This window comes from Globicephala melas, chromosome 10, assembly GCF_963455315.2.
Source record: "Globicephala melas chromosome 10, mGloMel1.2, whole genome shotgun sequence".
Taxonomy (NCBI): Eukaryota; Metazoa; Chordata; class Mammalia; order Artiodactyla; family Delphinidae; genus Globicephala; species Globicephala melas.
In genome coordinates, this window is record NC_083323.1 from 85,321,397 (window position 1) to 85,335,937 (window position 14,541).

General features: G+C 37.7%; 1 protein-coding gene across 10 annotated transcripts in view; it reads left to right on the top strand.

Annotated features, from left to right (window-relative positions):
• The window catches only part of ABCC9 (ATP binding cassette subfamily C member 9), a 148,627-nt gene that overhangs the window by 49,520 nt on the left and 84,566 nt on the right, over positions 1-14,541 (top strand). For all 10 annotated transcript variants that reach the window (XR_009565464.1, XM_030841322.2, XM_060306184.2 and 7 more), the window contains 2 exons: positions 13,194-13,266; positions 14,151-14,256. Coding sequence is in view for 9 of the 10 variants with exons in the window: in XM_030841322.2 (XP_030697182.1) it covers positions 13,194-13,266; positions 14,151-14,256 (179 nt within the window). In the remaining variant the exon portion in view is untranslated. The remainder of the gene's footprint in view (positions 1-13,193; positions 13,267-14,150; positions 14,257-14,541) is intronic.

The following is a 14,541-nucleotide window of genomic DNA, read 5'->3' on the forward strand; positions in this document are numbered from 1 at the left end:
TCGTTTGCAAATGTTTTCTCCCATTCTGAGGGTTGTCTTTTCGTCTTGTTTTTAGTCTCCTTTGCTTTGCAAAAGCTTTGAAGTTTCGTTAGGTCCCATTTGTTTATTTTTGTTTTTATTTCCATTACTCTAGGCGGTGCATCTTGCTGTGATTTATAGCAAAGAGTGTTCTTCCTATGTTTTCCTCTAAGAGTTTTATAGTGTGCGGTCTTACATTTAGGTCTCTAACCCATTTTGAGTTTATTTTTGTGTATGGTGTTAGGGAGTGTTCTAATTTCATTCTTTTACATGCAGCTGTCCAGTTTTCCAGCACCACTTATTGAAGAGGCTGTCTTTTCTCCATTGTATATCCTTGCCTCCTTTCTCATAGATTAGTTGACCATAGGTGTGTGGGTTTATCTCTGAGCTTTCTATCCTGTTCCATTGATCCATATTTCTGTTTTTGTGCCAGCACCATATTGTCTTGATTACTGTAGCTTTGTAGTATAGTCTGAAGTCAGGGAGTCTGATTCCTCCAGCTCCGATTTTTTCCCTCAAGACTGCTTTGGCTATTCAGGGTCTTTGGTGTCTCCATACAAATTTTAAGATATTTTGTTCTAGTTCAGTAAAAAATGCCATTGGTAGTTTGATAGGGATTGCATTGAATTTGTAGATTGCTTTAGGTAGTATAGTCATTTTCACAATATTGATTCTTCCAATCCAAGAACATGGTATATCTCTCCATCTGTTGGTATCATCTTTAATTTCTTTCATCAGTATCTTATAGTTTTCTGCATACAGGTCTTTTGTCTCTCTAGGTAGGTTTATTCCTAGGTATTTTATTCTTTTTGTTGCAATGGTAAATGGGAGTGTTTCCCTAATTTCTCTTTCAGATTTTTCATCATTAGTGTATAGGAGTGCAAGAGATTTCTGTGCATTAATTTTGTATCCTGCAACTATAACAGATTCATTGATTAGCCCTAGTAGTTTTCTGGTGGCATCTTCAGGATTCTCTATGTATAATATCATGTCATCTGCAAACAGTGACAGTTTTATTTCTTCTTTTCCAATTTGTATTCCTTTTATTTCTTTTTCTTCTCTGATTGCCGTGGCTAGGACTTCCAAAACTATGTTGAATAAGAGTGGCGAGAGTGGACATCTTTGTCTTGTTCCTGATCGTAGAGGAAATGCTTTCAGTTTTTCACCATTGAAAATGATGTTTGCTGTGGGTTTGTCATATATGGCCTTTATTATGTTGAGGTAGGTTCCCTCTATGCACACTTTCTGGAGTGTTTTTATCATAAATGGGTGTTGAATTTTGTCAAAAGCTTTTTCTGCATCTATTGAGATGCTCATATGGTTTTTCTTCTTCAATTTGTTAATATGGTGTATCACATTGATTGATTTGTGTATATTGAAGAATCCTTGCATCCCTGGGATAAATCCCACTTGATCATGGTGTATGATCCTTTTAATGTGTTTTTGGATTCTGTTTGTTAGTATTTTGTTGAGGGTATTTACATCTATATTAATCAGTGATATTGGTCTGTAATTTTCTTTTTTTGTAGTACCTTTGTCTGCTTTTGGTGTCAGGGTGTTGGTGGCCTCATAGAATGAGTTTGGGAGTGTTCCCCCTTCCTCAATTTTTGGAAGAGTTTGAGAAGGATGGGTATTAGCTCTTCTCTAAATGTTTGATAGAATTCACCTGTGAAGCCATCTTCTCCTGGGCTTTTGTTTGTTGGAAGATTTTTAATCAGATTCAATCTCATTACTTGTGATTGGTCTGTTCATATTTTCTGTTTCTTCCTGGTTCAGTCTTTGAAGGTTATACCGTTCTAAGAATTTCTTCCAGGTTGTCCATTTTATTGGCATAGGAGTATTGGCTTGTAGTAGTCTCTTAGGATGCTTTGTATTTCTGTGGTATCTGTTGTAACTTTTCCTTTTTTATTTCTAATTTTATTGATTTGAGTTCTCTTCCTCTTTTTCTTGATGAGTGTGGCTAATTGTTTTTCAATTCTGTTTATCTTCTCAAAGAACCACCTTTTTGTTTTATTGATAATTGCTATTGTTTTCTTTGTTTCTATTTCATTTATTTCTGCTCTGATCTTTATCATTTCTTTACTTCTACTAACTTTGGGTTTTGTTTGTTCTTCTTTCTCTAGTTCCTTAAGGTGTAAGGTTAGACTGTTTATTTGAGATTTTTCTTGTTTCTTGAGGTAGGCTTGTATTGCTATAAACTTCCCTCATAGAACTGCTTTTGCTGCATCCCATAGGTTTTGGATGGTTGTGTTTTCATTGTCATTTGTCTCTAGGTATTTTTTGATTTCCTCTTTGATTTCTTCAATGATCTCTTGGTTATTTAAAAACGTATTGTTTAGCCTCCACGTGTTTGTGTTTCTTACGTTTTTTTACCTGTAACTGATTTCTAATCTCGTAGGGTTGTGGTCAGAAAAGATACTTGATATGATTTCAATTTTCTTTTCTTTCTTTTTAAAAAATTTTTTTTAATCAGGGAAATATAAATTTTATTTTATTTTTTATTTTTTTTTAATATCTTTATTGGGGTATAATTGCTTTACAATGGTGTGTTAGTTTCTGCTTTATAACAAAGTGAATCAGTTATACATATACGTATGTTCCCATATCTCTTCCTTCTTGCATCTCCCTCCCTCCCACCCTCCCTATCCCACCCCTCCAGGTAGTCACAAAGCACTGAGCTGATATCCCTGTGCTATGCGGCTGCTTCCCACTAGCTATCTACCTTACATTTGGTAGTGTATATATGTCCATGCCTCTCTCTCGCTTTGTCACAGCTCACCCTTCCCCCTCCCCATATCCTCAAGTCCGTTCTCCAGTAGGTCTGTGTCTTTATTCCTGTCTTACCCCTAGGTTCTTCATGACATTTTTTTTTCTTAAATCCATATATATGTGTTAGCATACGGTATTTGTCTTTCTCTTTCTGACTTACTTCACTCTGTATGACAGACTCTAGGTCTATCCACCTCATTACAAATAGCTCAATTTCGTTTCTTTTTATGGCTGAGTAATATTCCATTGTATATTTGTGCCACATCTTCTTTATCCATTCATCGGATGATGGGCACTTAGGTTGTTTCCATCTCTGGGCTATTGTAAATAGAGCTGCAATGAACATTGTGGTACATGACTCTTTTTGAATTATGGTTTTCTCAGGGTATATGCCCAGTAGTGGGATTGCTGGGTCATATGGTATTTCTAGTTGTAGTTTTTTAAGGAACCTCCATACTGTTCTCCATAGTGGCTGTATCAATTTACACTCCCACCAACAGTGCAAGAGGGTTCCCTTTTCTCCACACCCTCTCCAGCATTTATTGTTTGTAGATTTTTTGATGATGGCCATTCTGACTGGTATGAGGTGATACCTCATTGTAGTTTTGATTTGCACTTCTCTAATGATTAGTGATGTTGAGCATCCTTTCATGTGTCTGTTGGCATTCTGTATATCTTCTTTGGAGAAACTTCTATTTAGGTCTTCTGCCCATTTTTGGCTTGCATTGTCAAATAGCCTATGTTTTAAAAAACGTTATATTATTGAAGTATAGTTGATTTAAAATGCTGTGTTAATTTCTGCTGTATAGCAAAGTGACTCAGTTATACATACATATATATATATGTATATATATATACACATTCTTTTCCATATTCTTTTCCATTATGGTTTATCAGCAGATGTTGAATATAGTTCCCTGTTCTATACAGTAGGACCTTGTTTATCCATTCTATATATAATAGCTTGCATCTGCTAATCTGAAACTCCCAATCGATCCCTCCCCCACCCCTCTCCCCCTTGGCAATTACAAGTCTGTTCTCTATGTGTGTGAATCTGTTTCTGTCTCATAGATAACTTCATTTGTGTTATATTTTAGATTCCACATATGAGTGATATCATATGGTATTTGTCTTTCTCTTTCTGACTTACTTTACTTAGTATGATAATCTCTAGGTCCATCCATGTTCCTGCAAATGGTATTATTTCATTCTTCTTTTTATGACTGAGTAGTATTTCATTGTATATATGTGCCATATCTTCTTTATCCATTCATCTGTCGATGGACATTTAGGTTGTTTCCATGTCTTGGCTATTGTGAATCGTGCCACAGTGAACAGTGAGTGAAGGTATCTTTTCGAATTATAGTTCTGTCTGGATATATGCTGAGGAATGGGATTGCAGGATCATATGGCAACTCTAGTTTTAGTTTTTAGAGGAACCTCCCTACTGTTTTCCACAGTGACTGCACCAATTAACATTCCCACCAATACTGTAGGAAGGTTCACTTTTCTCCACACCCTCTCCAACATTTGTTATTTGTAGACTTTTTAATGATGGCTCTTCTGACTGGTGTGTGGTGATACCTGTGAGGTGATACCTCATAGCTTTGATTTGTATTTCTCTAATAATTAGTGATGTTGGGCATTGTTTCATGTGCCTGTTGGCTTTGTATGTCTTTGGAGAAATGTCTATTTAGGTATTCCTGAGGAAATCAACAAAAAATACCTAGAAACAAATGACAATGAAAACACGATGACACCAAACCTATGGGATGCAGAAAAGCAGTTCTAAGAGGGAAGTTTATAGCAATACAATCCTAGCTCAAGAAACAAGAAAAACTCAAGTAAACAACCTAACCTTACACCTAAAGCAATTAGGGAAAGGAGAACAAAAAGATTCCAAAGTTAGCAGAAGGAAAGAAATCATAAAGATCAGAGCAGAAATAAATGAAAAAGAAATGGAAGAAACAATAGCAAAGGTCAATAAAACTAAAAGCTTGTTCTTTGAGAAGATAAACAAAATTGATAAACCGTTAGCCAGACTCATCAAGAAAAAAAGGGAGAAGACTCAAATCAATAGAATTAGAAATGAAAAAGGAGTAGTAACAACTGACACTGCAGAAATACCAACGATCATGAAAGATTACTACAAGCAACTGTATGCCAATAAAGCTATTATATATAGAATGGATAAACAAGGTTCTACTGTATAGAACAGGGAACTATATTCAACATCTGCTGATAAACCATAATGGAAAAGAATATGGAAAAGAATGTGTATATATATATATATATATATATATATATGTATAACTGAGTCACTTTGCTATACAGCAGAAATTAACACAGCATTTTAAATCAACTATACTTCAATAATATAACTTTTTTTTTAAAAAATAGCTATTTGACAATGCAAGCCAAAAACGGGCAGAAGACCTAAATAGAAATTTCTCCAAAGAAGATATACAGAATGCCAACAGACACATGAAAGGGTGCTCAACATCACTAATCATTAGAGAAATGCAAATCAAAACTGCAATGAGGTATCACCTCACACCAGCCAGAATGGCCATCATCAAAAAATCTACAAACAGCTGTCACTGTTTGCAGCTGACATGATACTATGCATAGAGAATCCTAAAGATGCTACCAGAAAACTACTAGAGCTAATCAACGAATTTGGTAGAGTAGCAGGATGCAAAATAAATGCACAGAAATCTCTTGCATTCCTATACACTAATGATGAACAATCTGAAAGAGAAATTAAGGAAACACTCCCATTTACCATTGCAACAAAAAGAATTAAATACTAGGAATAAACCTACCTAAGGAGACAAAAGACGTGTATGCAGAAAACTATACGACACTGATGAAAGAAATTAAAGATCATATAAACAGATGGAGAGATATACTATGTTCTTGGATTGGAAGAATCAACATTGTGAAAATAACTATACTACCCAAAGCAATCTACAGATTCAATGCAATCCCTATCAAACTACCAATGGCATTTTTCACAGAACCAGAACAAAATTTTTCACAATTTGTATGGAAACACAAAAGACCCCGAATAGTCCAAGCAATCTTAAGAAAGAAAAACAAAGCTGGAGGAATCAGACTCCCTGACTTCAGACTATACTACAAAGCAACAGTAATCAAGACAGTATGGTACTGGCACAAAAACAGAAATAATAGATCAATGGAACAGGATAGAAAGCCCAGAGATAAACCCATGCACACTTGATCACCTTATCTTTGACAGAGGAAGCAAGAGAATACGATGGAGAAAACATAGCCTCTTCAATAAGTGGTGCTGGGAAAACTGGACAGCTACATGCAAAAGGGTTGTTTGTTTTTTGTTATTGAAACTCAGCCGTTTGTACTGTTCCCAAGCATGAGTGCTTCATAGAACAGGCCACCACAGGAACACAGGCTGAGGACTGAGAGTTGGGATCAGCCCCAGGAAGGCATCAGGGTTATGCAGGAACCAGAACAGATGCCTACAGCAGTCAAGGGCCTCTGGACATCATAGCCAACAGAGTCCTGGAAATTAGCTGTTTAGAAGACTAGCCGCATTGGCTGCTGGGGCTGTCCCACTCCCTGCCCTGTCCAGTCAGAGTGAGGGATGCTCAGTGAGTGGTACAGTAAAGCCAAGAACCACATTTAATCCTCCTCTCTCTCTCCTTATTGCCTGACACCATACCTGTCCCACAATAAACTTTTAGCAACTGGAGCAAATGCGTTACTGGATGGAATAAGCTAATGCTAGCCTTCCCTTTGCCATTAATTTGATGTGTGATTTGGGCAAATTTCTTCTCTGAGCCATGGTCTGCTCCTCTTGAGGTGGGGATGCCATTTTAGTATGGTTGTTTTGAGGATAAGGTATAACACTTGTGAATTTCAAAGAGCTGTAGTGACTCATTTTTAAATATTTATTTAGTTAGTTATTTTTGGCTGCGTTGGGTCTTCGTTGCTGCGCACGGGCTTTCTCTAGTTGCGGTGAGCGGGGACTACTCTCTGTTGCGGTGCACGGGCTTCTCATTACGGTGGCTTTTCTTGTGGCGGAGCACAGGCTGTAGGCACGCGGCCTTCAGTAGTTGCAGCATGTGGGTTCAGTAATTGTGGCTCTCGGGTTCTAGAGCCCAGGCTCAGTAGTTGTGGCTCGTGTGCTTCTTAGTTGTTCCGCGGAATGTGGGATCTTCCCAGACCAGAGATCGAACCCATGCCCCCTGCATTGGCAGGTGGATTCTTAACCACTGTGCCTCCAGGCAAGTCCTGTAGTGATTCTTAATCTTGGCTGTACATTAGAATCACATATATATATATATATATGTATATGTGTATGTATGTGTGTGTATGTGTACATATATATATATATAAATATATATATATATATAAACCTGGGCATCATTTTTGAAAACATCTCTAGTAGTTCTCTAGACAATTATAATGTACAAGTAGGGTGTGAACTAAGCTGTGAAAAAGTAAGTAATGAGAGACTAGAAAGGGTCCTCTATGCTGCCAGTTCTCAAATATGCCCAGAAAATAACAATATATTAGTGACTAAAAAAATAGTGTTTTTTAATTGACATTTTCTATTCAGTGTAGTGGGAACCTAAAAATACATCTTTTCCGTGTGCCGTATTCAATTTATTTTCATTTTTCATGGAAAAAAGGGAGGTTATCATGATTTTTTCCCAGAATTGACCCTTCATGCACCAAAAACCCCACAAAAAAACAACAAACCCCTGCTCATCAATGGCCTGGAGTGTGCTGTTCCACTGAATGGCCACTGCAGTTTCAAGTACCCCTTCAAGCTCGAATTCACCGTTTATTCATAGTGGAAATTCCCAAATTGGTTATTACTCATTTGTATTTTTGAAATCTTTTTTATTGTGAAATACAACATATCTACAGAAAAGTACATACAACATGTATGCACTGTTAAATGAAAAAGTAAATACCTGTGCAACCACTACCAAGTGAAGAACATCATCAGCTTCCTCTGAAGGTCCCCCCAGCACACACTTTAGCTGCACTCTCTCTCTCTCTCCCCCGAGATATAATCGCCACCCTGACTTTTGTGGTTATCACTTCCTTGATCATCCTTCTATGTATGCCTCCCTAAAAATCTGCTTTTTTTTTTTAAGTTTTGAATATGTGCGTGTACGTGTATGTGTGTTGCTTCTGCTCAACATTATGTGGATATAATTCATCCATGTTGCTACGTGAAGCTGTAATTCATTCATTCTCATCACTGTGTATCATTTCATGGTATGAATATACCAGAATTTATTGATGTGTTTTACTTTTGATGGACTTTTGGTTATTTTTTTTGAGGCTGTTGTGAACAATTGCTGAGTCATAGGGCTGTACATCCTCAACTTTTCTTCACAATGGCCAACTTTTCTCTAAAGCGGTTGTGCCATTTTACACTTCCATTAACAGTGATTGAGGGACGTCCCTAGTGGCACAGTGGTTGAGAATCCGCCTGCCAGTGCAGGGGACACGGGGTTCGATCCCTGGTCCCGGAAGATCCCACATGCCATGGAGCAGCTAAGCCTGCAAGCCACAACTACTGAGCCCGCGTGCCACAACTACTGAAGCCCGCTCGCCTAGAACCTGTGCTCCGCAACAAGAGAAGCCACCGCAATGAGAAGCCCATGCACCGCAATGAAGAGTAGCCCCCGCCTGCCACAACTAGAGAAAGCCTGCGTGCAGCAACGACGATCCAATGCAGCCAAAAAATTAAAATAAAGAAAATACATAAATTTATAAAAAAGAAAAATAGTGATCGAGAATTCCAGTTGGTCTCCCTCTTCACCAGGGCTGCCAATATTTTGCCAAAATGTGTGTTGTGTGTTGGGAGGAGGTGCAGTTGTATCTTGCTGTGGTTTTTATTTGTAATTTTCTGATTTCTAATGAGGTTGAGCACCTTTTCCTATATATATTGACCATTTGGGTTTGGAGCTCCTCTTGTGAATTGCCAGGTTATTTGTTCCCCGTGTTTAAAAAAAATTCTGGGTACTACTTTGGCAGTTATATATGTTACGGAATTCTTTTCCCACTCCATAGCTTGGCTTTTCACTCTCTTTATGGTATCAGAAATTCTTAATTTTAATGTAATCTAGCATGGAACTTTTCCTTCATGGCTAATGCTTTGCTTTTTGCCTCCTTTATGAAAACGTTTTTGGGGACTTTCCTGGTGATCCATTGGTTAAGACCTCACTTCCAATGTCGGGAGCATGTGTTTGATCCCTGGTTGGGGAGCTAAGATCCCACTTGCCACGTGGCATGGCCAAAAATTTAAAAAAAAAAAAAAAAGAAAGAAATCTTCTACCAAAAGGTATAAAGATAATATTAGTTCTTAAAATCCCTGGAGCAACACCTTTTGCTTTTAGTACTTTAATTGACCTAAAATCTATTTTTGTGGTTGGTATGAAGTAAGGTTGTGATTTAGTAGGGAAATCACTAATAAATAATTTTAGCTGTAAGTTTAGCAGTAGTGAATTTAGTGATAGTCATTTTACTGCATTTAGTAGTAAGTCGGTAAGGTCGGATTTAATTTTTTATACGATGTCGGGTTGTCCAGGCACTGTGTATCAGTCACCGTACCCACTGACTTTTAGTGCCGTCTTGTCACATAGATTTCTTTCTTTATTTTTCTCTGATTTGTCTGTCCAGTATTCCACTGTTGTGATTATTATAGCTTTCTAATAAACACTGACATTTTTTAGGACAAGTTCTTAACACCTTATTTTTTTTCTTCTAAAATATCTTAGCTATTCTTGGCCCTTTTGGAAGGAAAGAAGCTTAGGTGCTCCGGAGTGTATATATCTTTTTGTACTTTTCCTTATACTTTCACTAGACATTTCCTTACTCCTTGCCTTAATGAGGTTTTTTACAAACTATATTTTAATCAGCATTTTTATTTATTTTTGGCAGGAGAGAATGGACAATGGTGTGTGGAAGGTCCTGCCTTTAGATTTTCAAAAAACTATTTCAATTGAGGTGAAATTCACACAGCATAAAATTAACCATTTTCAAGTCAACAATTCAGTGGCCTTTAGATTCCCAAAGTTTTACAACCATTCCATCTACTAGTCGCAAAATATTTTTATCACCCCAAAAGGAAACCCCGTACCCATTAAGCTGTCACTCCCCATTTCCCCCTTTCTCTTACCCCTGCCAACACCAATCTGATTTCTGTCTCTATGGATTAACCTATGCTGGATATTTCATATGAATGGAATCGTGCAGTAGGTGGCTTTTTGCATTGTCTCTTTCCTGCCTTTACATTTTAATTCATCCTTTCCCTTTATCCCTGATCCTTATATCTATATCCCCTCATCCTCCCAACATTACAGTGCCAGCAATAATATGCTCAATATATGCACTTAAATACACTCATATCCCTGTGAAATATGTAGTATTGTCATGAACATTTATATTTTCAATTTCCTGAAATTGTTTGCTCCTTCTAGCTGCACCACTGCATTCTATAGTATGCACCCCTGCCTTTTACTTGTCCCCTAGTGATGGCTGCTGGGTTGGCCTCCATCCTTCCTCCATCACAAACCATGCTGTGATAACCATCTTTGTACCTATCCTTTTATGTACCTTTGCGGAGATTTATATATTAGCTGATTTTCCAAGGTCAAACAGCTAGTTTGGGAAGCCAGGATTTTAACCCTTATGGTGGAGAAGTGAGACGATTTTGTAAAAGGGAGGAGGGAATGGAAGGGCAAATCACAGCGGGAGGAATTCACTTTGACTCTCCTCCATCCCTCTCAAGTGAGCTCTGTTCACTCTTATACTTTTGTGTAGGACCAAATCCGGAGGTGACACTGTATTCTTCTGGTTCTTCCCTGCTGGTTTCCAACCACATCTTTGCTCTCTCACACTCTTGTGAAGCTGTAGCATGTTGTACCTTTCTCACGTCTGTGATCAGAGGACCTCATAATCACGCACCCACCTTCACTGAAGATTTAGGTGCCTGTTTCCGAGTCCAGCTTTCTACCTTAGTAAGTGCCACACCTGGATGTGATTTAAACTTCCAGGTTCACAGCCCATCTAGTACCCCAGCCCCCAAGCCCCTTAATCGACCACCCGTCCATTTCCACAAACTCACCTGCACTCACACTTGGCCGCCTCTTAGACGCACAGCCCCTCTGAGATCTTAGCCTCTGTTATACCAGCCAGTCACCGACATCACAGCCCTACCCTCCAGCTCCCTCAGGGCTTCACCTTCACTGGCATTGGCTTTTTTTTCCCCCACATTATTTTTTATTTTATTTATTTTTTTATACAGCAGGTTCTTATTAGTTATCCATTTTATACATATTAGTGTATATATGTCAATCCCAATCTCCCAATTCATTACACCACCATTGGCTTTTAACCTCATTGCAACCTGCGGTAACTTGAGCCCCTTCTTTCTCCCAGCCCTTTCACATCCTTCTGTAGCCATTCAACCCCATGCCTTCTGCGCTCCTGTACCCAGGGTGCTAAGTTCTGTGGAGAAAACGACTTAATGGTACAAGTTGGCATGGCCAGAGCTTCATTACCTCCACCCTCGGCTGACTCTCTATGGTTCTTGGCAGTCCTTTCCCATGCCTCCCTTCAGCATGATTCTCCATCACCTACAGTAGCTCTCCATCTGTCACCAATCTCCTCCCACCTCGTTCTCTCTCTCCTTTGGCCACCTCCTGTTTCTACAGATAACCTTCCCTTTCAGTTCATTGAAAACGTAAAGGTTGTTATGGAGGGCCTCTCAGTTCCCTGCTGACCCTCTCCCCAGCCCATCTGTATTTGCACCTCGTTTAGCCTGCTCTCCACTTTCTCTGAGAAAGAGGGATTCTCAGCCTTGAAGACTAGATTTTCTTTGAGCGTCCTTTGTCACTTAGCCACTGTATCTTAAACCTCTGCCCCAGCCAGCTTTATTCATTATTTCTCATAACGTGCTTCATGGTTTTCTGATCCTGAACCTGTTCTCACTGTAACTCTTTACTCAGAAATACCTTTGCTGAAATTCAGCATATTTTCCAAAACTAGCTCAAAGGCCCTGCTTTTTCAAAATATTTTCTTTTTTTGACTCATCTCAGATGTAAATAATTTTCCTTATGAACTACTGTTGCACTTTCGTCTGTCTGCCCCTCTATTTGTTACTTAGCCCATACTCTCTTGCCTTGGTTTACCACTCAATTGACTGTAAGCTCAATTGAGCAGGGAAGCAGGGAGGATGCATTATACCTTCTTTGTAGCCCACATCAGTCCTAACGCAGGACTTCACATTGACTGGGTGCTCAGCAGGTATTTGTAAAGTGATTAGTTACTAAGCCCTTCCGGGCCACCCTCCTTCCAGGACTAATTTCATGCATATCTATGTGATGGATATTATTAAATGCCATACATTTTCCACGCTAGAGAAAACTTACATGGAAAAACATAATCTAGCCTTTTCAGGTAACTTTTGCACTCTTTAGTTGTTCATTTTAAGAGCTTTTAAAGGATATTTTTAGTTATAATTTAGATATTGCCAATCTATTCTGCAAAATTCCTGAACAAAAATGAGCTTAGAAATTTCATCACTTGGGGTTTGGAAAGAAAATATTAATTTATGAGCAAAGTGCAGCCTTACTTTAGTTTCCTCTAATTTTTCAGGCACTTTCTCTCCCCTCATCTGTCTCTGTTCACCCTTCCAACCCTTGGGTTCTGTTATACCTCTTTCGTTTCCCATTTTTGTAACTGTTAAAACTATCAAGTTTTCTTGACACATATTAAAACAATAGATTGCTTTGGATGACTCTAAGGTCTTTTTGTTTGTTTGCTGGTTGTTGAGGTTTATACCACCAAGCAATGTTGCCTCATTTTTGTGCTGTTTCTTCCTCCCCTTTACTTTTTCTTTTAAGATCAATGAAGAGTGATAAATCCACATAGTTCAGGAAACTTATTCATTACAAAACCTTCCTTCTTAGCTAGTGGAGTCATTTTGTTGGAATAATTTGTAGTTATTTCTGTTCTTTACTTTGCATCACAGGATTCTGGGAATTGCAGCAGTGTGAAAATCATCAGTGTAGCAGTTACACTGGAAAATATTTGGGTGATTGATTTTTAAGAATGTTCACATAGAAATGATCCCAAATTTTCAGGGAAAATTGTTGGAAGTTTTAGCATTCTTCATAATACCATTAATTTAAAGACCCTCCTCTCACTTCCATTCTTTTTGTGTTTCATTTATACCTCTAAGCAGTTATAACTCTAAATTAGAATTTCAGCACTGTGTGTTCTACTGTGTTGAAAGTCTTACAGTGCTTTATAAAGAAATCTATTTTAATTGGAATAGTTCTCTAACACCACATATTTACATAATTTTATAACTTAATTTCTGTATTCTTATTTTCTAGGTCACAAATGGGTACTTTTCATGGGGCAGTGGTTTAGCTACCTTATCTAATATAAATATTCGAATTCCAACAGGTAAGAATCATTTGTTACTCGGGTTTGTAATTGTTAACTATCATGACCATGGTTTTCCAACGTAACCGAGCCTAACAAAAGGAGAGAAAGACTTTTTCAAGACAAACATAATTAATATTTATTTGCACCATGAAGCTCATGAACCCCTGTATCACTGTGAGGATGACTGGGAATTATAAGACCTGCCTGCCTTACACTACAGAGTGTGGACCTTTGGACAAGTTATTTACCATCCAAATGAATTGCTTTCAGTTTATTTGCTGATTTGTGGCATTTAAATAATGGAGTAGTTCATTTCTCATTTTTTTGAAGAAAGAATTTAAAGAAAGGATGTATGAGAAAATAGTTTTCTATCCCTGAGGAAACCTGATGAAGTTTTCAAGATATTTAAGACATAAATACCCAGTATTTTTATTTAAAATGTCTAGATAATTGAATAGAATTAGGTTTTTGACTTGACCTCATGGTCAGTAGTTGGGATTTTTCTATTATACATGCACATCAAAGTATTTTAAGAACAGCCCCCAAATCATTTTAAGCCCAATTACCTATTTTAGTCAAAATTGCCTTTTTCTCCTGAATGAATTGAATAATAAAGGTAACAATAATCTAGATGACTTATGCAAGTATTTCACAGCTTTCTTTACTAGTGTCAGTTATTCTGAGAGTTTTAAAAATAATCAAGACCTATAGATTTTAATTTTTCTTCTATTTTCCAAAAAACTTAGTATCAGGGAAGGGAGCTGTTTAGAATACTTCATTGCTGGAGACCAAAACTGGCCCATTGATTGTGAAACGCCAACCTTTTCTAAATGTGTTTTGATTTTATTTTACTAAGTGAATTCCATCTCATCCTGTTATTATCCTTTGTTTCTTTTCTGTAGGTCAGTTAACCATGATTGTGGGCCAGGTGGGATGTGGGAAGTCCTCTCTTCTCCTTGCCATCCTCGGTGAGATGCAGACAGTGGAGGGAAAAGTTCACTGGAGCAAGTATGTGTATTTTTAATTAGTTTCTATTGCTCTGTCATACATCTGATGATCTCTCAAGGGAAGAAATTAGAGCAATAGATTTCCGTGTTAGGACTCTGAGGACCCCTCAGAAATAAGCATAGCTTAAAAAAAGATCAAATTAGTGGAAACTTTAAATGTTGTAAATTAAAAATTATAAAGCAATTTATTACAGAGGTTTATCAGAGAGAAACTTGTATGTTGCTTTTAAGTAAGATTGGGATTGTAAAGATAGATTTTGAAAATTATATGGGTAACACTCAAAGA